The 25,726-nt window shown below is 41.1% G+C and overlaps 1 protein-coding gene across 4 annotated transcripts in view; it reads left to right on the top strand.

Annotated features, from left to right (window-relative positions):
- The window catches only part of MID1 (midline 1), a 631,257-nt gene that overhangs the window by 479,101 nt on the left and 126,430 nt on the right, over positions 1-25,726 (top strand). For all 4 annotated transcript variants that reach the window (XM_077480854.1, XM_077480853.1, XM_077480851.1 and 1 more), the window contains exon 3: positions 20,079-20,174. In XM_077480854.1, coding sequence (XP_077336980.1) covers positions 20,079-20,174 — 96 coding nt within the window. The remainder of the gene's footprint in view (positions 1-20,078; positions 20,175-25,726) is intronic.

Below are 25,726 nucleotides of genomic sequence, written 5' to 3'. Positions count from 1 at the left end.
TGGAATCTGGCACCCTCTTGTGGTGGCCGTTGGAATTACAACCAGCAATGCTAATGGAGCTATCTCCTTCCCTTTACTTAGAACCCCTAAACATTATATTTTATATATATATATATATATATATATATATACATATATATATATTTTTTTATTATTATTATTATTTTTTTTTTATTATTCTAACACCCTAGAGAGTAAAATGGTGGTCGTTGCAATACTGTCTGTCACACCATATTTGCACAGCAGACTTACAAGCGCACTTTTTTTTGGGGAATAATAATTTATTTAATAAAAAAAAATAAGACAACAGTAAAGTTAGCCCAATTTTTTTTTATATTGTGAAAGATAATGTTACGCCGAGTAAATCGATACCCAACATGTCATGCTTCAAAATTGCGCCCGCTCATGGAATGGCGACAAACTTTTACCCTTTAAAATCTCCATAGGCGACGTTTAAAAAATTCTACAGGTTGCACGTTTTGAGTTACAGAGAAGGTCTAGGGCTAGAATTATTGCTCTTACTCTACCGATCGCAGCGATACCTCACATGTATGGTTTGAACATCGCTTTCATATATGCGTTCGCTTCTGCATGCAAGCTTGGCGGGACAGGGCGCATTTAAAAAAAATTTTTTCTTATTTTAACTTTTTATTTTTATTTTTTTCACTGTTCTTTTAAAAAAAAAATGTGTGTCACTTTTATTCCTATTACAAGGAATGTAAAAATCCCTTGTAATAGAAAAAAGCATGACAGGTCCTCTTATATATGAGACCTGGGGTCAGAGAGACCTCACATCTCATATTTACACTAAAATGCAATTTAAAAAAAAATCGTCATTTGAAAGAAATAAAACAAATAAAATGTCCCTCTAAGAGCTATGGGCAATGACTTGGAGACGGGGGGGGGGGGGGGGGGGGCACTATCTTCCCCTCACTCGTCTCCATGTCAGGCCAGGGACAGGTCCAGATCGCTGTCACGGACCTGGCTCCTAACATTTTTAGCTGGCTCCTAGATTCCAAGCAAATTTGTCAACCCCTGGGTTATACACATATAGAATTTCAGGCTTTTGTAGTGCGAATGACTACTCGATGGGGACTTGTCCACTAACTGATGATAGAAAGTGATTGGTCAAAAACAATAACAACATATATAATTCTGGTTTAATTCTATTGCAAGGACATGTGCAATTGAAGACAGCGTTTTTTTTTTTTTTTTGTTTGTTTTTTCATTCCAGATCTAACATACACATATACACTTTGGTTGAAATGGTAAAAGTTTTCTCCTCCAATCCATTGAAATTAGCCGGGCCTACTGTCGAAATCGACGGTAAAGTTGAGTCCACTAACTGTACGAATGTCGAACGATCTTTCTGAAAACGACCAGTTAGTTTTTAGAATCCTATAGCAATATCCTGGGGGTAATTGGAAGAACATACTATATCCACTCATGTTACTAGACACTTTACTTCAAAAGGAAAGTTTTCAATCTCTTATTACACTGAAATATTTGTACAATATTTATATAAAGAGGTAATGAAAAAAATCCATGAATCAGAGGTTTTGATAAAAATTCTACATCCCAGTCAAGTATGAATATAGATGAGTTCAGATTAAACTAAGTGCCCTTACAAGGTAAAGCAACAGGGCCGTATTCTGTTTGCTCAAGTCCAAAAACGATTTAGGCTGGCCATACACAGTCGAATTTAGAAAGAATTTTCTTTTGAAAATCAGAAAATGTGTGCGTTTTGTGATCCGATAGTGCCACCACTGGTTTTGAAATTCGGCCAACCAAGCCTTCAATTTCACCTCATGTTGCTACAGATAATTTTCGTGGCTGGGGATCGTCTTTTCTTTCCGGGAACTTTCTTTTCTTGCACCCTTGCATTTCTTTTTCGATTACATTTCTTGCTCGATTCTCCCATGATTGATTAGAAAATCGATTACTCACATTCGATGGCCACACGAAAATCTGCTGTTGCTGCAGGCCACTAATGGTGCAAAATACAAACGAAAATTCTTATGCCGCGTACACGCGACTGGACTTTTTCGAGGGACTAGGTCCGACGGTCTTTCTGATGGACTTTCGGCGGAGTTCCGACGGACTTTCCAAATGAACGGACTTGGCCACACACAATCACACCAAAGTCTGATGGATTCGAACGTGATGATGTACGACCGAACTAGAATAAGTCAGTCGGACCAGCATACACACGAACGGATTTCTCGGTCCGGTGGGAAAATGTACAACATGCTCTATTTCTAAAGTCCGCTGGATTTTTGGCAAGCAAAAGTCCGATGGAGCCCACACACGATCGAATTGTCTGAAGGACTCGTTCCGTCAGACCTTTGCTGTCAAAAAGTCCGGTCGTGTGCACGCGGCATTAGATAAGATTTTTGAAAGAAAATTCTTTCGAAATTCGACCCATGTAATTGGATCCTTAATTTTTCAAATGGATATAAACAGACTTTAGATAGTGCTGTACAACTGTCTGGCCCCAGTTTTATCTATAGTGCAGATTTAACACCTAAAACAAATATCCCTCCAGCCTCTAGTACTGTTAAATGCCATTAAAGCTCTTATGTTTTGGTTGTCTATTTAGTGTACAAAGTTCCCTTTTCAGTCATAAGAAACCTGAGACGGACCCTCAGGGAAGACACTTGTCTACTGAGTTTTAACTATTTTTATGTTTAAGTGTAAAATGTAACCTAGTAGGTGCGCATTTATTGAAGAGCGTTGTGCATCTTGAGTGTTGTAAATATTGGTTTATCTTGTCGTGTCATGGTTTTTAAAAGTCTACGGGGCCAAAAAACACACAATTCTGCTTCTGTACTAGAAGTCGTGGAAGGAAAATAAAAACCTACGAATTGCATGGCTACACTCACACTAAAGGGAAATGTAAAAGCAACTCAGGCAGTATCCGTGATTACATGAATGTGAATCTGATCTGGCCTTAAAGCCCAACTCCAGGCAAAAAAAACTGTTTTCCCATGCAGTAGGGCTGTGTTTGCACTGCACGGGTTAACTGCTCATTTTTGTCTAGGGGATTGGAGAACACAGCTACCTCAATTCTCTGACCATATTGAGCAACAGTTAAAAGGTAAATATTTGCTCTGATAATTTATTTTAACAATTCAATTAATTATAAAAATACAGAAAAGACTGTTACAGTACCAGTAGAACAACTTTAATTCATAAACAATAATTAACACAACGTGCCAATGTTTCCATGGTTTATTTGCGTGATGGTAGGTTCTGTCTCACACAAGGTGGACAAGTCATGGTCCTGAAGCTGAAAAATGTCAGTTTTTTGAAGAAGGGAACATTTGGGCATGGGGCTTTCCCCAGCATGCTGATATAGCTATTGCTGGGGGGGGGGGAGACTGAAATGCTGAGGCTGTCATTAGATATACTGTAGCTGACACATGCTGGAAGGACTTACCTCAGTCTGTCAATACAGCAACATTAGCTGCTACGATTTCATGCACAGCTTGCATTACCTAACAATAGTCCTAACATTTCAGCACTGGTAATAGCTCTCAATGACCTTTTTTCAGTCCTCATGATGACTAGCAATGGTCTAGTCCTGCCTTACCCCCAGATTTGAGAATACTGAAATACTGACTGACCTTCCCCCCCAGATGTGAGAATACCGATCTTCCCCCCAGATGTGAGAATACTGATCTCCCCCCCCCCCCCCGATGTGAGAATACCGATCTCCCCCCCCCCCCCCCCCAGATGTGAGTATACCAATCTCTCCCCCCCCAGATGTGAGAATACCGATCTTCCCCACCCCAGATGTAAGAATACTGATCTTCCCACCCAGATGTGAGAATACCAACCTTCCCCTTCCCCCCCAATATCTGAGAATACCGGCCTTTCTGCCCAGATGTGAGAATACTGACTTTCCCCCCCAGATGTGAGGATAACGGCTCCCCCCCCCCCCCAGATGTGAGAATATAGATCTAGCCCCCCCCCATATGAGAATATAGACCTAGCCCCCCGATATGAGAATATACTGTAGACTTAGCCTCCAGATGTGAAAATATCTACCATTTTCCCAGATGTGGGAATATACACCTCCCCCCAGATGTGAAAATTATAGACCCTCTTCCCCAGATGTGAGAGTGTAGACCCCCCCCCCCCCCCCCAACATGAGAATACAGACCTTCCTTCCAGATGTGAGAATATATGCCTTCCTTCCAGATGTGAGAATATAAACCTTCCTCCCAGATGTGAGAATACAGTCCCTCCTCCCAGATGTGAGACTATAGACCCCCCCCCCCCCCCAATGTCAGAATATAGATCTTCCTCCCTGATGGGAGAATACAGACCTTCCACCAATGTGAAAATACAGACCTTACGCCCAGATGTGAGATTACAGACTTCCCCCCAGATGTGAGATTACAGACCCCCCCCCCCCCATGTGTGTGAATATAGGCCTTCCCCCCAGATGTGGAAATACAGACCTTACACCTAGATGTGAGATTACAGACCACACTCCCATCTGTGGGAATTTAATTTGCACTCCCCAATTTTTGAGACTGCAATCTTTCCCCAGTTCCTCCTTAGGTCTCTTTCCTGTACGCTGTCTCCAGTTGTCATCCTTCTCCCAAAGGTGTTCCCCCTGTGCTCTATCCCCAGATGTACCCCTCTGTACATTCTCCCCAAGTGTACCCCTCTGTGCACTGTCCCCAGTTCTTACCTTCCTCTCCAGGTGTCCCCTCTCTGTACACTGTAGGCAGTTGTCATCCTCCTCCCCACAGAGGTCACCTGCTTCTTGACTGCCAGTCTAAATGTTCCTCCATGCTGGGAGTGTGGGGTGGGTGGTGGCGGGTCACCAGGGAAAGTGCGAGGCGGTGGAGCACTTCAGGCCACACTCTATCATAAAATCCCCCCTGAGCCCACTTTTACAAAGAGACATTGCATGACTGTTGGCTTGGGAGAGGAGGAATCTTTGAGGCAGCCATCTTATTACCTAACACTAACCCTGACATTTCTGTGCCCACCTTACCACCAACAATAGCTATCAATGACCCAGTCACCAGAGCAGTGATTCTCAACCAGGGTTCCTCCAGAGGTTGCTAGGGGTTCCTTCAGCATTGGGCCATTTCTGCCTCTCGCATAAGTTCCCACCCTCACCATTGATCTTTTTAGCTATCTGTAAAGGAGGTAATTCTTCCCAATGACCACAAGTGTAAGGACCATTCTTCCCATTGACCATCACACTAATGTATCATGAGTTGTAGATTTCTAATTTTTTGCAGGGGTTCCTCGAGAATGAAGAACTTTTTCAAGGGTTCCTCTGTGTTGAAAAGGTTGAGAAAGGCTGCACCAGAGAGTTTTTGGCGTCATGGCTTCTTTGTGACTAGGAATTGTCTATCCTTGGGTTGGAGTATTATATTGTAACCTTCATTGGGACGGGCACTGTAAATTATCTATGTACTGTAATGCAGACATTTTTTAACAGGATATTAAAAATAAAAACCTAATACATTTTTGCTTCAAGTTGACTTGTTAGTACCGCGTGAGTTAAATATTATATGAACAGAGAAGTACAAGCAGCTCTTATTCCTTTGGCCATCATTGTAATTGAGCTGCATTGTGCCAAGATAGATGAAAGATTTTAGGGGTCTTTGTGAAGAGCAAGCCATTCCACAGGTAGCTAACAGGACATCATTATCTTCACACATGGCTTCCAACAAGGACTCCAGTGTGCCTGAAACTAAAGCTGTTGAGTAGAGTTACTGAGGCAAGTTAGTGTAACGGAAAGGTTTTTCTCCTTTCAATCCTCTTTCAGCCTTTCAGACTTGTGTCCAGAGGATGGCTACATTTCCCCAAGCCCCCATTCAATGCTATACCTTTGAAACAGTAAGCTATTTTGTGTAACCATAGCACTATTCATAGCGCTGTTCAGAGTGACTGGTTCTGCTCTGTGCTACAATTTGTTCTCTGCTTCTTTTATCCAAATTAGACTTTAAAAAATCTGAATCTTTGAATCAAAACTCTCGTAGATGGTCTAATATTGGTTCCCTGCCTTTGCCTCTCTACACCCAAGGCAGGCCCCATTCACATTATATCAGGCGTTGTGCATATGCACATTTTTTATTGCGCATTGTTGCACTACACACATAGGGAAGCCCATTAGTTTCAATGGGCTGCCTTAGGCTGGCCGTGCATTATACAATTTTCTTGTCCAATTTTCCTTTAGATTCACCAAAACTAGTGGTGAACCAAAATTAAAATTCTGGTGCTGAAACCCAAAATGCAGGATGCTTTTGGCCGAAACCGAAATTGGCATGTAAAAAAATGTGTGTGTGTGTGTGTGTGTATATATATATATATATATATATATATATAAAATAAAATTTTATTATATTTTTGACTTTTTAATTAATATTAATTTGTTGGCGATTATCAGTGCATCAATAACCACATAATCGAAAGGTCAAACCTAAACACTTTCAATTTGTATACAATTGGGCAGGCTCTTTCACTACTTAGTTGTAGGTACCGTAAATCTAAAGGAAATTTAACAAGAAACTGTATAAAATAAACATGCAACATACACTTCTAAATGACACACGCCTGTAAACAGGAGCATGTTTTATGCCTGATTTTTCTGCCAGCTCCTGCAAAAAGGACCAATGCAGATAGGAGTATTTTAATATGCCCATGTACATGACACTTAAGTAACAAAGTGTACAATTTCAGAAATAAAAAGGCATTAGTGTAAGGAGAAATAACAAACCCTTTCAAATCAAACCACCCCACCCTCCAGTATAAACTGCATTAATTCTCGTTACCATACAACAGAATTTCTCAACCTTTTCAACACAGAGGGACCCTTGAAATAGTTTGTCGGTCTCGGGGAACCCCAGCTAAAAATTAGAAATCGATAACTCATGATACATTAGTGTGATGGTCAGTGGGAAGAATGGTCCTTACACTTGTGGTCATTGGGAAGAATTACCTCTTTACAGATAGCTAAAAAGATCAATGGTGTCGGTGGGAACTTATCTGAGAGGCAGAAATTGCCCAATGCTGAAGGAACCCCTAGCAACCTTTGGAGGAACCCTAGGGTTCCAGGGAACCCTGGTTGAGAATCACTGCAATACAAGGCCCCATATGGTAAGAAGAATCAACAGAGTTTACTCTGGAGCACTTTTAAGGCCTCTTGCACACTGGTTGTTTTTGGACATTTTTACAGCTGCTGTTTTTGGCTATAGACGTTTTTGTTCTACAGTCAAACTCTCCAGCATGTTACCCTATGTGTCCATGCACACAAGCTGTTATCAGCTGTTTTTGGCTGTAAAAAAACACCAAAACTACTAGGTTCTGATGGGAGCTTTTGAGCTGTAAAAACTCTCTAACGTCAAAAAACACTGATAAACGCTCAAAAATGCGGCTTATCAGCATTTTTTTTTTATGTTTTTGATCTCATTGATAAATAAAAAATAAAAAGTTTAAAAATGCTGAAAATTTTTGAAAAAGTCATTGCAAAGCTACTGACATTTTTTAACGTTATTATAACATCCAGTGTGCATGAGGCCTTATAAGAGAAGTGCAGTGTTGTTTTTGTGTTGTATAGTTTTATTTAGCTGCATGTAGGTAATAGGTCCTTTTTTGGGAGTTATGAATTTATTATTCTCCAAAAATGCAAACTATTTAGTAGTACAGGGCTTCTGATCATTTTATTTGCCTGGTGTCTGATTATTTTTATCATTTATTCTATTTTATCTTCAGTATCCTCCTATGCACTTTTATAGCAAAAGATCACTTGTAAAATTTTACGAGCAGGGCCCTCTGATTCCTCTTGTATTAACCACTTACCGACCAGCCAACATCATTATTCTGCGGCAGGTCAGCATGATCCCACGAACCATCATAGCTGTACATCGGCTCCTTTAAGTGGGCAGATAGCAAACGCATGCACACTGCACTGTGGGGGGTGCCAATGCTCGTGGTCAACAATCGCGATAACCGCCAGCCACGCACAATCGCATGCACGAGAGGAAGAACAGGGCGTGTGTGTGTAAACACACAAATCCCTGCTCTTACAGGAGAGGAGATGCAGATTGTGAGGAACCACAATCTGTCATCTCCTAAAGTCAGTCCCCTCCCCCTACAGTTAGAACACACACATAGGGAAAACAGTTAACCCCTTGATCGCCCCCTAGTGTTAACCCCTTCCCTGCAGGTGACATTTATACAGTAATCAGTGCATTTTTATAGCTGTATAATTGTCAATCATCCCAAAAATGTGTCAGAAGTGTCCGATGTGTCCACCATAATGTTGCAGTCTCGATTAAAAATCACATTACTAGTAAAAAAAAATTAAAAAATGCCATAAATATATCCCCTGTTTTGTAGACACTATAACTTTTGCGCAAAGCAAACAATAAACGCTTATTGCGATTTTTATTACCAAAAATATGTAGAAGAAAATTGGGGATATTTATTATAGCAAAACGTTTTTTCCAAAATTGACGCTGTTTTTTTATATATAGCGCAAAGGGGCTGAAGTAGTTAAATTGTATTTATTGTATGTATTGTAACTGTACTGTTTGCCCTCATGTTGTAAAATGCTGCACAAACTGTTGGCGCTATATAAATCCTGTATAATAATAGTAGTGATTTCCTTTTGTAATAACAAAAGATCACCCTTAGTGTATTTTTAAAAAGTATTGAATATCTGTTGGCACATTCATTCTGTGCGAATGGGGCAAAATCAAAGGTTCTCCTATTTTCTCTACAAGTCTAATGTTATTCACTAAAAAAAAAAAAAATTGTAGTGCAGGAAAATACTGCATTATGGCCACTAGATGGAACTGAGAATCATAAGAAAAAGATAGTGAGCCTCAATTCCATCTAGTGGCCATAATACAGATATATTCTATCTATCTATCTATCTATCTATCTATCTATCTATCTATCTATCTATCTATCTATCTATCTATCTATCTATCTATAGATTATATAGATAGATAGATAGAGAGATATGTAGATAGATATAGATAGATATAGATAGAAAGTTTTATATATATATATATATATATATATATATATATATATATATATATATATATAAATAGAGAGAGAGAGAGCTATATCAAGGAGAAAGCTGAAGAGCAGAACACTTCTGCCCTGTACACACGGTCGGACTTTCCGACGGAAAATGTGCAATTGGATTGTGTGTGTGGAATTTCCGACACATAAAGTTTGAGATCTTCTTCTAAAATTTTCCCACAACAAATCCGATCGTTTAAATTCCGATTGCGTGTAGACAATTTCTACGCACAAAGTGCCACGCATGCTTAGAATAAATTACGAGACGAAAGCTATAGGCTACTGGCCTCTTTATAGTCCCGTCGTACATGTTGTACGTCACCTCGTTCTGAACGATCAGATTTTCCGACAACTTTGTGTATGCAAGACAAGTTTGAGCCAAAATCCGTCGGAAAAAATCAGATGGATTTTGTCGTCGAAATGTCCGACCGTGTGTACAGGGCATTCAGGAAACAGCATATTCCTTAATGGCAGTATAATCCTGGAGACAGGTGCCCTTGGTTTTACAAAGCATCAGGAAGTGAAAATTACAGCCAGAAGCACAATTTTCTGTACACCGCCAGATGATAGAACATTTCTGGTATTTATGACATTCCTCCCTCAGGCTGAATGTTATGACAGCATTAGTCTGCACCAGCTCCAGGAACGTTTTCCTTACATTTACTGTCGCTGTGAGCAAGTGAATTGATTCTCCCTCAAATAAGACTATTTACTGTTATTGGTTGCTGAGCTCTAATATATATATTGTGTAATGCAATCTGTTTAGGTGTGCAGAGGTTGTGATATCCTGGAGAGCGATTTCTGTAGTAGTAAGATAAATGTTGGCTTGCTGATGTGGACCTGTCACCATACTGTAGTTTCTATATCCTGAAAATGTTACGAGACTTCTCATGGCGTTACTAGAGTTTAATAATTTACACCCTTTTCATCAAACTGCCTGGCTAAATAAGTGTATAATTTCGAAGCTGGCCAAACATAGGCCCATTGGAAGAAAAACCTGAAGTTCCTATTTGCTAGTTAAAGGCCTTGTGTTAAAAATGTAAAAGTATGCCAGCTAGCACTATGGCTCGGGGCAAGTGGTTCTTTAGTGCCTGTCTTTCTAGATTTTACTGATCTCCACCCATTAATCAATGGGTTCAAATCCTGTTATCCTTGCCTGAGTTGGTGATATATAACATAACCACAGGAAGAAAAGAATGATTATGCAAGATATTACCGTATTTATCAGCATATAACACACACCTTTTTCCCTTTAAAATGAGGGGGAAATTGCGGGTGCGTGTTATACGCCAATCCCCGCTGTCTGTGGGGACAACAGGAGCGCCGCTGACAATGGCTGAGCCGAGTGTACTGTGTACTCAGCTAGACTCGGCTCCACTCGCAGTGATGCCCAGTCCCGCCTCCTAGCCTTTAAGTCCCGCGATTGGCCCAGTGTTGTATCCATCATAGGAGGCGGGCCAGGGGGTGGGGCGGGGCGTGACTGTGAGCAGAGCTGAGTAGCTGAGTACACAGTACACTTGGCTTGGTCTATGTCATTGCAAGAGGAGCCGAATATCTCAGCGGTGGTGGCGGCAAATTCAAAACCCAAACATGCTGCAATTTTGGGCAAGGCTGCAGACGGGCACTAGGAAAGGCTACAGATGGACACTGCAAGGCTGCAGACGGACACTGGGGAAGGCTACAGATGGTCACTGCAAGGCTGCAGATGGACACTGGGGAAGGCTGCAGATGGTCACTGCAAAGCTGCAGATGGACACTGGGGAAGGCTGCAGATGGATGCTGATAAGGCTGCATTGATGGGCATTTAAAATGTACATTTTTTTTCTTTAAACTTCCCTCCTAAACTTGGGGTGCGTGTTATAAACCGATGCGTGTTACACGCCGATTAAATACGGTAGTCATAAATGGCACCTTTCAGTTTCTTTAGTGAAGAAGTATCATCATAAATTTGAAATCCTTATAGAATTCCCCAGGAGACCAAAGGTAAGTAAGTTATGTTCTGTTTTTGCTGGCTGTCAGCTCCACCCCAGGCTGAAGCCCAAATTATGGGTGTTCCAAGGGAGAGCTACAGCACAGTACTGTAGCCTCAGACCCCTCTCTCTGTAGAGCAATACGTTGGCTTCAATTTAGATTACGTTATTTTACACACAAATATAAGTATGGGGTTCGTTTCTATGCACAGGGCTGGGTGGGAGTGGATTGTGACTGAATTTACAATATACACAGTGTGGTGGGATGGGTTTGATCAGACTCTCCTCTCATTCATGCTGCTTGTTGCTGGCATAAACATATTGGTAATACTTATCTACAGTAAAAGTCCAATAATTTTTTTTTTAGCATACCCAAATAAGTTTTCTATAATGATAACTATCCCTATGCCTGTATTGCTGCTGTTTCTGTAATTAGAGATGCATCGAAATTTCAACCCCCAAAATATTTCAGCCGAAAATGGTGTTATTACATTCAGCAGATAAGAGAAAAAAAGTTGACGATAATCTGTGGCGATTTTGCAGTGAATTTATGGCGGTGTTGCAGCAATTTTACCGTGATTTTGGGCCGATTTTTACCATGATTTACTGTGCTTATAGTGTATTTTTCATAGGTCATGTGACTCAAAAAACACATAAAAAGGTAACACACGTACTGAATAAACAAAATTATTAATGTATCATAAATAGAAAACTATCTTTAGATAGATTTTCACTCCAAAAGCATTTTATTAAAATAAATTTGCCCCTATTTGTAGTAAAATGTGTTTTCTGTCCACTGCACTATCCAGTCTGAAAGCGGAACTTTACCCTACCCTCTTTTTATTCTCCCCTGACCCTCTGTCTGGCCAGTGCTGATTGGCCTTGTGCTGATCACGTGCACTCTTCCAAAAAAAAAAAAACTCTCTAAGCCCTTGTACACACATTCAGACATTAAGACGGAAGGTGTCCAATCAGACCGTGTTGTCGGATAATCCGACTGTGTGTGGTCTCCATCGGACTGCTTTTCCAACTTTTCCAACTTGTCTATAAAATTTTCCGACAACATGATCCGATCGGACTTTGTCCGATCATGTGTAGAGAATTCCGATTGGACAAAGTGCCACGCATGCTCAGATCAAATTCCTAAACCAGAGCTATTGGCTACTAGCCTGAACGTAGTCCCGTCCTAACGAAATAACGTCATCACGTTAAGTACGATCGGATTTTCTGACAACTTTGTCCGACTGTGTGTATGCAACAGTTTCGGACAAAATCCATCAGACAAAATCCGATGAATTTGGTTGTCGGAATGTCCGACCGTGTGTACAAGGGCTAAGAATACACAGTAAACTGAACATGTGCAACCTGACTCCTAATGCTCTGTTCTATCACGAGATGGATTGGAGTCAGTTAAAGAAGGGGAGGATCAGAGAGATAGGATCACACAGCCTTTATACACAATGCAGAGGATTAACCTCTTAGGTTCCACAGTGAGTTTAAAGCCCCATACACACTATCAGATTTTATGCTGATTTTTGTCTTCAGATTTACCAAAACCATATAATATGAGGTCAAACCTTAGGAGTTTCAATGTGTATGCAATCAGGCAGGCCCTTGCACTGCATGGTTTTGGTAAATCTGAAGACAAAAATCTGCAGAAAATCTGTTAGTGTGTATGGGGCTTTACAAGCATGTTTTACTGCATATACAGACTCGTTTTACTGTGTTAACAGGTAAAAATTACAAATTTTGACATCTAAATCACACAATCCATTTGACAAACATCTTATTTTATGATATACTGCATCAACTAGCAAGGTTACGTTGGGGTCAACATAAAGTAATGGTCTTTATTCTTGGTATCAAGACCTTTGTATGTCCGCCTAAATTCATATAACCTTTTAAATCTTATATGTATATTCCCATAATGCTTAGCTGTTTAGTGCCTATATATTTATTTTACTTGCACTTTTATTCTTGGGAATGTTGTGCGGTTGTTCGACTTCAATAAACAGCATAGACCACAACACCATGTTCCCATGGGACGTTCTTTCTGGTTTATAAAACGCATGATGGTTTATTCACATTGACTTTAATATATCACAGGAGAGTTAACCTTTAAATACTGGGTAAATCATAGGCACACTCTGGAATGCTTTTTAGTTCCAATAATGTACATGTAAATCCTGGAACAAAATATATAATGAAAGAAGAATAGACCAGCATTGCAATCATCTACAGATTTCTGCGTTTAGTAAAATTATTTAGATTTCTATACCTCTTAAAACCAGCTACATATTGAATGTGTTATTATTTCATGTGTATTTTAATCTTTTTCTTTATGTAGTAGTAATGTATTTCTCAAATCTTAAGATTGTTAACATTGAACCGTTCACATCAGTCTTTGATCTATTAAAAACTTAGTTTAGAATGTTTAAGCATGCTAATGCATGCTTGAGGACTCGCCCTAACGATTCAAAGCCAAAGTGCTAACTGCTTAGTCACTAAGTGTATTTTAATGCGGACTTAGGTAGAATGTTCAGCTATATCACATGCTGAATACAGGCATAGCAAACTGCATTGGCATTTAAAGTGCCCCTGTGATCTAGGTTATGGTCATGTAAGTACTTAAATATAAAAAAAAAAACATTAATTAAAGCGATATTAAACCGCTGGCAATTTTTTAATTTATGTTTGAACCTGCAAGGCTAAGTTATAATGTGCTAGTATGTACGCATACTAGCACATTATGTGCAATTTACCTTAGAAGGAAGCCCTTCCAGTGACAAACTGTTTCCGCTGACACGGTTTCCACCCGGTTTTCCTTCTGGGTTTGCAGACCTAGGCTGTGTGAGGGGCCGGAGCTGCAATGATGTCACCAATGGCTCCTGCTGCTGTCTCTGAACCAATGAGGAGGCAGAGAGTCGGGACAGCAGCTGCTCTCATGCACATCACTGTATCAGGTAGGTATTAGAGGGACGGGTGCATGCTGAAGGTTTTTTTTACCTTTATGAATTGAATGCATGCAATTATAAAAAACAAAAAAAACCTTCAGCCTTTGCAGCTAGTTTTAGACTTGAATTCTTCTGTTTACAAAATTTGAGTATTAATTGTTCCAGCTATAGCGCTCGCTGTTAAAGCGGAACTTCACCTTAAAGGGGATATTTTGCTTTATGTAATTTCCCTCAGCCCTGCCCCCTCCAGCATTCCACATTTGGCACAAAATATTTTTTTAAGGGGAGTGAGTACCTGGTTTTTACAGGCTCCCACTTCCACCCAGATCGGCCGATCCAAGCAGAATTCCCCCTTGCCCACAGCCTTCTGGGACACATCACAGGTCCCAGAAAGCTGCGGGACCAGAAAGCTGGCTGGGAAACCACAAGAAATGACAACCAGCTTCCCTTAGTTAACCAGTTCCCGACCAGCGCACGACGATGTACGCCGGTAGAATGGCACCAGCAGGCATATTGGCGTACAGGTACGTCCATTTTTATATGCCGCCTTGCCATCGCGCTGGCGGCGCGCTCGCGTGATGGTGGGGACCCCCGTGAGTCTGGTCGCGGGCCCTGCGGCCTCGATCGCCGTGGAGATGCCCGTGATTGTCTCACGGGTTGGCTGAACGGGGAGATGCTGTTGTAAACAGCATCTCCCCATTCTGCCTAGCAACAAGTGATGCTTATCTCTGCTCCATGTGATTTGGAACAGAGATCAGTGTTCACTAAAACAAAGCCCAGCCCCCCACAGTTAGTAACATGCCCCTAGGAACAGGGGCGTGTTACTAAAATTCAGCAGCTGCAGTATTTGTAACTGCTGACTTTAATTTTTATTTTTATTTTTCTACGGGGAAGAACCTCTTTAAGCTAATGTCCAAAGCCTGGCCACGGGTTGATCTTATAGTTGTGGCAGCAGAATCTGATTTTGACTCTTTTGGGTTTTGTGTGTGTCTTCCAACTAGGAACCCCTTGCTATGTGCTGATGGTAACTTTCCCTATAGTACACTCCCAAAATCCACACATAGATAAGTGACTCTTTTTAACTCTGGCTTTGAGTATGCAGGGGTTATCCGATCCAAACGTAACCCCTGCAGGTGAGCACAACAGAAAAACAGTTCCCATGATTGAGGACTGAAGCTAATGTCCATTCAATGGCCATATTGAAACTCTTTCTTTAAACAGGCACTGCAATGAGTTTAGTAGCAGGTACTGCCCTACCTCTGAGAAATGTGGACAAACATATTCATATTTCTTTGTTGGACGTTGTCTTATCCCTCATAAAAAGGTCAAGATGAAAGCAGGAGGCAGTTGCTTGTTTGCATTGTTGGTTGATACCCCTGTCCTGGTCATAAAAGCGACATGGTATTTTATGTATTCCTGTGATGAGATCAATAAGCCTTGTGTAAACTCATAGCATGTATTACTGGGAGTCTCATTTTATTTTATGACCTGTCTGGGAGATATTAAAAAGAAATACGTCAAAATGTCCTGCATACTGAACATTCCAAAAGTAATTTGCTGCTTGGCTTATGTGGGGGTTCTTCTTTTGTCTTTTGAGATGTGAAGACTTCAAAAAGAAATGAGTTATTTTGTATTGGTATTGGGTTAAGAACGCAGTATAGATGAGTTTAAAGAGGATCTAAATTTAAATGACACTCTATCAACTCCCTAAAAAAGCTCCAGAAAATCTTATTTTTCTTGGGGAAAAACACAAGGTTCCCATGTGAGGTGGTCAAGTAACCAAGTGTATCTAAAGTAAAGATGTAATACATTTTATTATAACACTCTCTAGATTACCCGTTCACAGATATGATGGCTCCATTTCCCCCCCTTCTTTATATTTTACAGAACACAGGACACCTCCCTAATTCCTCATTCCCCTATCATAGGACAGGGGGCAGGGCCGATAGCATAGTTTGAGATAATAATTCAGAGTGCGCAGAACAAAAGACAGCACTAGATTTCCGGCAGGATCAACAGGTATTTTTTGCACTTATCGAACATATATACAGTAACAAAAAGCTTTTAGTGGTATGTTTAACATACCAAAGGGGAGCAACCAAGTTAAAGGAAAAGTATAGCCAAAGCTTGTTTGCTGTACTTCTCCTATGGATCACAGGGGTGCTTCTGTCGGCTGATGTCACAGAGCCAGTCCAGGCTAGGCCAATATTGCGACAATGAAGTCAGGCTCTGCCCACATGCCTGGACCAGCACCTGGCTCAGCCTCTCAGTGAGCCACTGAGAGCCTGAGCCGGAAGCTCCCACCCCCTCCACAACCCAGCACAGTGAGCGAGGAGAGGACAGAGCAGACAGTGGTGATTGACAGTTAACAGCTTTCAGCTCGGGGAACCCTGAGAACCGAGCGACCTGAGTGTGTGGGCTCCATCGACTTTTTCCGTCGGAATTTCCGACACACAAAGTTTGAGAGCTGGATCTAAAATTTTCCGACAACAAAATCAGTTTGTTTAAATTACGATTGTGTGTAGACCATTCTGACAGACAAAGTGCCACGCATGCTCAGAATAAATTATGAGACGAAAGCTATTGGCTACTGGCCGGTTTATTGTCCCGTCATACGTGTTCTATAGGACCGCGTTCAGAATGATTTTCTGACAACTTTGTTTGCTAGACAAGTTTGGGCCGAAATCCGTTGGAAAAAATCTGACGGATTTTGTCGTCGGAAAGTCCGACCTTTGAATTTCTAGCAATTATAGATTTTTTTCTTGTCAAAGATTTTATTGGTTTTAACATAAGACAGAGATATACATAGAAATGAGGGAAACCATCTCAAAATGCATATATATACTGAAGCATAGGGGCAACCAATCAAAACAATACCGAGATTACAGGTAAACAAAGGAAAACAAAGATGGATGCTGGGTAGGATCGTCAGCTAATATATCACATTAAGTATGCACTGAGGGAGCTGACATAGGTGGTTGCAGTCAAACATGGTAACAAGTTGAGACCGGGCCCCGTATGAAGTGGGAAGGAAGGATAGGAAAGAGGGGGAGGGAGGAAGAGGGCGAGAGGGTGAGTATGAAGGAAAGTAGAAATGGGTAGTAAGAGAAAGACCTTCACCAATTAAGCACGCCCAGGGGGACAGAGAGAGGAAGGAAAAGTGCAGGTGCAGGAGGGCTCTGGGAACGGTAGCGCAGTTCTAGTACAGGAGATAGTGAAGCGGGACAGGAAACAGATGCGTTTTCCAAGGCATTAATAAAGAGTTGTCAAAGTCTGGGGGTAAGCAATGCTTAATCCATGGTTTCCATATTTTCTCAAAGTTGCGGATCTTATAGTTTTCTGTGGCTTCCATTTTAGCATGGATAAGGGCCTTAATCATTCTGGTTTTAACTTTGGCCACAACCAAGGTGGGGGATTTCCACACTTTGGCAATAGTTTGGCAGCTGTGACAAGCTGTAGAAGTAGTTGGAACTGAATGCAGGTCAGCTCAGCTGGTTTTAGATTTAAGAGAGCTGTTGTAGGATCTGGCTGGATGTTGGTTTCTAGGGCTTAAATGCCATTGTGAAAATGCTCTTCCAAAACTCTTGGGCTACAGGACAGTCCCACCACACATGAAAATGTGCGCCTTGGTGTAAGCAGCCACGAAAACACATCACTGAATATAAGGGGACATATTTTGCAATCCTAGCTAGGTACCAGCGTGCTAGGACCTTATAGTTTGTTTCGATTGCTAAGACATTAGGTGAAAAAGATTTAGTAGTGGTCCAGATACTAGACCAATCTGCAATTTCAAGTGTGCACCCCAAATCCTGTGCCGATTTATTGACATATGACAGTGATGTATTATTTGGTTTGACACTTAACTGTTTGTAGAGAATCGATATGAGTCCTCTTATGTGGGAGTCACTTTTACACATTCCTTCAAATTGTGACATCTGGGTTAGTTAGGAACCTGTTTTGAGGTATGGCATGTAGAAGTTTATGATTTGCAGGTAGCAGAACAGCTCCGATCTAGGGAGTCCATAGGATTTGCAAAGTGTAGGGAATGGGTGGATAGAATTTGGTGAAACAAGTTTGTGCAGTCTGAGAAGTTTGGCATTGGACCATGCTTTAAATGAACCAGGGGCTTCCCAGGCTGGTTAAAATGAGGGGTTTCTGAGGAAAGAGAGAAGGGGGTTATGGGGTGATTGAAGGCTATGGGGACTTTGAATCTGTCCCAGATGATAAATAAGGAATGCTTTGTAATAGGATTGAGAATTGAAGCTCGGTCCACCGAACAAAGCCATAACATGTTAGCCACAGAGATAGGATCACACTCAGCGGATTCAACAGGAACCCAAAGTGGTGTTTCTTTAACAGCATCATACTTGGGGAGATGTGCAAGTTGCGCTGCATAGTAGTGAGTTGAAAGTTTTGGTAGCCCTAAAACCGCCATTGAGTTTTGGGAGATAGAGGGTGGGCTAGGGAATACGAGGTTTGATATTGCCCCAACCGTAGGCCATTACTCTACGCTGCAAGAGGCGCAGGAAGTAAGATGGGATGGGTAGTACTTTAAAAAGATATAGGAATGTAGGTAATATCGACATTTTAATTACATTGATTCTACCCATCCATGAGAGGGGGAGAGATGACCATTGGGTCATGAGTTTGGTAACTTGTTTCAGTAAGGGTGGACAATTAGCTGCAAAGAGATTGGCTATGGAAGCAGTGGGTTATACCCCTAAGTAGGGGAGGAGATGTGATACCCAGGTAAAGGGTAATTATGACATGGCTTGTCGGAGTTCTGAGTGTGCTCGTGCGATGTTTAGGGTGGCTGATTTTTGGAGGTTGACACCAATTGCAATTATAGATACTTTAAAGCGGATCTTCGCTGCTTCTGAGCACCACAAACCAAAAACGCTATTTAATTCATTTTTAATATTTAAAGCTCCCTCACCCATCCATGTCTCCATGCTTTATTTTGCTGACAAATCACTTTGAAAAACAACCCCGTGATAGAATGTATGATAGAATCTGCTAAATTTCTTTCATTGAGTTTTTAGGCTGAACTAGACAACAAGAGGCTGACTCAGCCCAATGAACTCTACCTATATCTAGAAAATAATGGTCCTTAAAAAGAAGAGTGTTCAGGGGGATGTGAATTCTTGTTTTGCCTTAGGTCTGCTTAGAACACACTCATTAATCTAAAGATGATTAGGCATAGTCAATTCTCGCATATATATTTTATTACATTTTAGAACTTAATTTTTTTTTTACCCTTTTGTGTAGGATGTGTCAGGGGGTTCACTCCAAGTGGAGCGCTTTAAGGACACCACCACTCGCTTTTATCCATTTCAAGGCTGGTTTTGTGAAGTGAAGATTCCCTCTCAGGGGTATTCAGTATTTCAATCCTGCTACCAAAGTAAACTATTTGCCGCCCTCCTGGCTTGTAAATGCAGCTCTCCAGCTCCGGCCTTACATTTTAGGGCCTTGGTCTGTCTCCCACAGACCGGACACTCAGCACCTCTGTGCGTACAACAAGTAGCCTCGTGCTACACTGGCTCCCACCTCTCTCTCCTAGGTGAAGCCCTACTAACTCCCATGCCCAGACCTCCTGTCTGCAGGGTGGAGTTGTCTCCAATTTGGAGCCTAGAGCCTTGGTCTGGTGATTACTTAAAGCCCAGAACACAGCTGACTCGTTAGTGAACTGGCTGTTTATTAGACCTGGATCCTGGCAAGATGCTATTGACATAAGGGCTATGATTGAGTGTAGGATGTTACTAAACTGTCAAACATCTTGTGAGTTCTCCTTGTATGTAAAGAATCTCTAATGCAATGATAATGTTCCATGTAATATTAAATAATGATGCAGAAAAAGTATTACTGCCTTGGTATAAATGGAGCCTTTAACAACTTCACTAATAATACAGAATTTATTGGTTTTACAATGTTTTTTTCTCTCCAGACGTGAACTGTGCAATTATTGTCCGGGCTCATTTCCTATCCCCGTATTCTAGAGATATATTTTCTTGGTGTATGCTCACTTGATGTATTATGTCTTTATTCCAACATGTCAACGGTCTCTCTGTTCTGCTTCTGTCTTCTGCAGCAAAGCTTGGAATGCAACCTCACCAGCCTCATCAAAAGAAACACAGAAATGGAAATGCTGCTAGCCAAGCTTATTCAGACCTGCCAACATGTCGAGGTGAGTACGAATCTCTAATCACTTGTATTGCACTGTCGTGTCATCTGTAGTAAGACGATCTACACCCTGGATTACCCAAGTCTTGCTTTTTGAAGAATTGTTTAGATCTTTGGAAACAAAAGGGGATTTTACTTGTTGACTCATGAAAGTGAACCCTTGTGAAAGGGTAATACCATAACAGTAATTGTTTGGGAAGGAGGTTTGTGTTTAGGAAGGGGCTGAGTGTAATGTTTATCTTGGTTGGTGAGCTCTCATGTTTTTTGCAGTCTGTTTTCAAAGGAAGTATTCATTCCAAAATACTTTAGCTTTGTGCTGGACTCTAAGCAGATTTAAAAGACCACTGTTTACCGCAGATATGCATTATTTAAAAAAGTTTTTTTTTTTTTTTTTTTTTTTTTTTTACATACAGCTATTATTAAGTACTGTTGTCTACTACATAGTAATGTTCAGACTAGGAAAGCTAGAAGAGATAAACCAATCAAACGTTGTTGTGCTGCTCAGTGAGCTTTCAAGTGGCTGTACAGTAAACTTGCAGACAGGAGGAAAGAACACAGTAAACATAGTGATTATATCATCAGTATTGTAAGGCCAATCAGTCCCAGGCCACATAGCAGACTGTGGGTGGTCCATGACCAACCTGATTTGCTTAAAGTGACTCCCCTTCCCAAAAGCATATACTTACCTTTGTATTAGCCCCCAACCCCCTGAAAATATCAAATACCAAATACCAATTGCCCAAAAATGTATATTTTCTAACCCTCCCACGATTGTGGAGTAAAAAAAAAAAAAAAAAAAAAGTTAATATTTATTTTCCCAGAAAAACGTAAATATCAGCACAGGAATTGCACCCGTAAATTTGATAGATTATGGACCCTGTGGTTGGCAGTACCTGGTCTAGCCCTATTTCACCTTATCTCAGACAGGCTATTGTCCCTCTTAAGCCCCATACACTCTATCAGTTTTTCTGCTGAGTTTTTCCTTAAGGTTTACCAAAACCATGTAGTGCAAGGGCCTAGCTGCATACAAATTGAAAGGTTTGACCTCATATTATATGGTTTTGGTAAATCTGAAGGAAAAACTCTGCATAAAAACTGATATGCCACGTACACACAATTGGAATTCTCGTTGGAAAAAGCTCTGATGGTTTTTCAGACGGAATTCTGACGGAATTCGGCTCAAGCTGTTTTGCCTACACACGGTCTCACCAAATTTTGATTGTTTATAACGCAGTGACGTACAACACGTACAAGGCGACTAGAATAAGGAAGTTCAATAGCCAGTAGCCAATAGCTTTTGTCTCGTAGTTGAATCTGAGCATGCGTGACCGATAGAAAGTTTTTCCGTCGGGAAAATTTTGAACATGCTATCAATTTTTGGCTGGTGAGAATTCGGACAGCTAAATTCCGATGGAGCATACACACGTTTGCATTTTCCGATGAAAAGCTCTCATCTGTCTTTTTCTGGCCGGAATTCCAATTGTGTGTACATGGCATCAGTGTGTATGGGGCTATCACACTGACAGCGTGACCACGTCGGTGGTAAAGCGGCGCTATTTTTTTAGCTGCTTTTCAGGCCAATAGCGGGGCTCTTTTAACCCCCGAATAAAGGGTTAAAAGCCCCCGCAAAGCACCACTGCTGAAGTGCTTTCCAGGCGCTTCACCTGCGCTGCCCATTGATTTCAATAGGTAGGGGCACTTTAGGAACGGACACTAAAGCGCCCCAAAGATGCTGCTTGCAGGACTTTTTTTAAACGTTCTGCCAGCACAGCGCCCCAATGAAAAAGCACTCAGGCTTTGACACTGGGACTACAGGGGAGGCATTTTTCAGGCGCTTTACAGACGATATTTTTAGCGCTAAAGCGCCTGAAAAATGCCTCCAGTGTGAAAGGGGACTTACTCTAAGCGAGAAACGCTGCGGGGGACAGGGCACACAAGGGGACCTGGACAGCATAGGGGTGGGGATGAACAGAGTTCGGGTGGGGGGACAGAAACTGCCAGATGGAGGGAGAAGAGGAGAAGCCAGCAGTGCTTTACATGCAATTATTGCCAGCAGCAATAACTGCTAACAATACCCACTGTGTTCTCCCTGCAGTGACGGCTTCCTGCTGCTTGGTGCCAAGGCGCACCTGTCGAGAGGCCCCATATTTGCATGCGGCTGGTGCCAAGGGGTTAAACGAGAAATATGGCCAAACCTTACTTTTGCCCTCCTGTAAACCAGAGTCAGATAATAGCAGGCTATTGCCCGCTACCGGCTGATGCGGCAGAGCAGCTCCAGGCTCTGCAAAAGTCCCAATAATATTGTTGGGATCCACCCGGTTGCCTGATTGGCAGCTGGCTCTGCTTCTCAGCATGCGACTGAGAGCCAGAGGCAGCTGCCCTCACCCTCCTCCCTGCCTGGTGCTCCATTGAGCGCTGCAGGGGCAGAGTGGAGAGCAGTAAATGAAAGTCACTGCTCTCGTCTCTGAACAGACCAAGAACTGAGTGATCAGCGATCATGTGATCGCTCAGTTTTCTTTTTTCAAATACTTTATTGAGAACAATGCAAATAAAAGAATCATACAATAAGTTTGTAGTTAAGCAAGATGAACAAAAGTATGAAATTAGGCTTCTCAGTATATTAATCGCTCAGTTTTTTCAGACATAGAGGCTACGTGGGCAGCTGCAGCATTACTGTTCTCGTCTCTGAACAGACCAAGAACTGAGTAATCAGCGATCATGTGATCGCTCAGTTTTCAGTTTTCAAATATTTTATTGAGAACAATACAAATAAAAGAATCATACAATAAGTTTGTAGTTAAGCAAGATGAACAAAAGTATGAAATTAGGCTTCTCAGTATATTAATCACTCCGTTTTCAGACATAGAGGCTACGTGGGCAGCTGCAGCATTACTGCTCTCGTCTCTGAACAGACCAAGAACTGAGTAATCAGCGATCATGTGATCGCTCAGTTTTCTCTTTTCAAATATTTTATTGAGAACAATACAAATAAAATAATCATACAATAAATTTGTAGTTAAGCAAGATGAACAAAAGTATGAAATTAGGCTTCTCAGTATATTAATCGCTCAGTTTTCAGACATAGAGGCTACGTGGGCAGCTGCAGCATTACTGCTCTCGTCTCTGAACAGACCAAGAACTGAGTAATCAGCGATCATGTGATCGCTCAGTTTTCAGACATAGAGGCTACGCGGGCAGCTGCAGCATTACTGCTCTCGTCTCTGAACAGACCAAGAACTGAGTAATCAGCGATCATGTGATCGCTCAGTTTTCAGACATAGAGGCTACGTGGGCAGCTGCAGCATTACTCTAAAGTCCACACTTTTCATGTATTCAATCTAGAAAGGGTACAAAGCACAATAAATCTTGACAGAGGTTCTGATATTTCATTACACAAACAGTATCAATCTATTGCATCTATCAGCCAGGTATAGGATGTGGAAGAGGTAACTATTGTTTTTACAGAAGTAATATACGTATAAAAACTTAATATGAGAATATCCAATCCAATAAAGTCCGGTGTTCATATTTGCTTGTGTCACAGTACATTCCATCTCAGTACACAGATTGAGAGTTGAGTTTGTTGAACGGAATGTTTTGTAGCATGTCAAAGCTTTCCGGTTCATTGTAATTGCAGAGATTTTTAAAACTTTTCAACATAATCAAGTTCCCCAAGCATGTTTCTTAAATTTAATATACAAAGTATACATGTTGCTAGTTGCGGAAATTGGTTCCTTCTTGGGATTACTTTCATCAGCTTGGCTCTTTAATGATTTTTATTCTGGACGCTTAGACTTTTTACGCGTACGAGGCACTTGGCTTCTTATACATCTGCTTTTACTTTCCCGATAAACTGTCACAGGAATATGAACCGAACATGAAAATCTGAGAAAATCACTTTTCCCCCGCTGCAAAGTGTTTAGAGGCACAGCTTTGAAGTAGCCGCTTTTCTTTTCTTTTTTTTTTTTCTTTAGCATCCTTAGAAAATTTGACAGATACTGTCTAATTAGAAGTTTGACAGAACCTGATCAAAGTGTAGGCTCAGAGCGCTTGTGTTACCTGACATATGTGGAAGTGCTGACAATTTAATAGAAAGCCATGATGTGATTAGAAACAAAAGCTTATTTTTATTTCACAACTAAACTTCCTTTGTGTGGATGGAGAGAGGTTTGCATGGCAGAGCTGTTTGGAAATAGACTTCATATTTGAATCATCTCTGCAAAAATCGTATCCAGTCACCTGTCAAAACAGGTATGTATAAATGGAAGTGTATTTGCATTTTGAAGTAAACATATTACAAACCTGGATGATATAAACTAGGGATGCACCGATACCATTTTTATTACGAGTACCAGTACCGATACTTTTTTTTTTAGTACTCCCCGATACCAATTACCAATACCTACCGCAACTGTTTTGTTTACACTCCAGCTATCAGCAATGGTACAAAGTAGAGCTGCACGATTCTGGCTAAAATGAGAATCACAATTTTTTTGCTTAGAAGATAGATCACGATTCTCTCACGATTCTCGCGGCCTATCATCTTTCACATTAAAACAAAAAAAATTGTGCTAACTGTTTCGTTTTTTTTTTTATATATATTGAAGTGTATTTTTTCCCAAAATTTGCATTTGAAAGACTGCTGGGCAAATACAATGTGACATAAAATATTGCAGCAATTGCCATTTTATTCCCTAGGGTCTCTGATTTATATATATATATATATATAAAATGTTTAGGGGTTCCAAGTAATTTTCTAGCAAAAAATATTGATTTTTAACTCAAAGTGGCGTTGTCACCAAAAAATAAAGTGTTTAAAAATCTTTAAAAAAAATAAAAATAAAATAATTGGAAAAAAAAATTTTTTTACTCACCTCTAAATACCTGTTGCTAGGGGGTCCTTCGTAGTCTGCCTTCTTCATTGCCCGGGCTGGTGACATCACTTCTCCTCGCGCCGCACAGTCATCTAGGACCTGTCACGTGTCCCAGATGACTGTGCAGTGTATCACGGCGCCCTGCGCCGCTCGCGCATGCGCAGTGGGTGCCCGGCTGTGAAGCCACAGCCGGGTGCCCAGAGTAGGAATGACGGCGCCGCGAGCGGAGTGGGGAACAAGAGGGGGGCTTCGTTCCCCCACATCGCTGGACCCTGGGACAGGTAAGTGTCCCATTATTAAAAGTCAGCAGCTGCAGTATTTGTAGCTGCTGATTTTTTTTTTTTTTTTAGGGGCACCCCACTTTAAGAAAGAAGTGTCAGAAAAAGATTTAGACTTTGAGTGGTTACACTTCCTGCATTTATGTGGTTGAAAGCTTGGCAGACTGCCCAGATTATTTGTTTACACAAGAAGTTCTATTCCTTTAATCTAAGAAGCATTAGTTCCAATGTTTCAAGTTCTACACTTGGTAGATTGCCGGGGATGCTTTCTTTATTTATTGAAGTGTATTTTTTCCCAAAAAATTGAATTTGAAAGACTTCTGGGCAAATACAGTGTGACATAAAATATTGCAGCAATTGCCATTTTATTCCCTAGGGCCTCTGAATAGATATATATATATATA

This window comes from Lithobates pipiens, unplaced genomic scaffold (genome assembly GCF_037356315.1).
Source record: "Lithobates pipiens isolate NorthernLeopardFrog02 unplaced genomic scaffold, aLitPip1_a1.2 Scaffold_16, whole genome shotgun sequence".
Lineage (NCBI taxonomy): Eukaryota > Metazoa > Chordata > Amphibia > Anura > Ranidae > Lithobates > Lithobates pipiens.
This window is presented reverse-complemented; position numbering and strand designations above follow the sequence as displayed.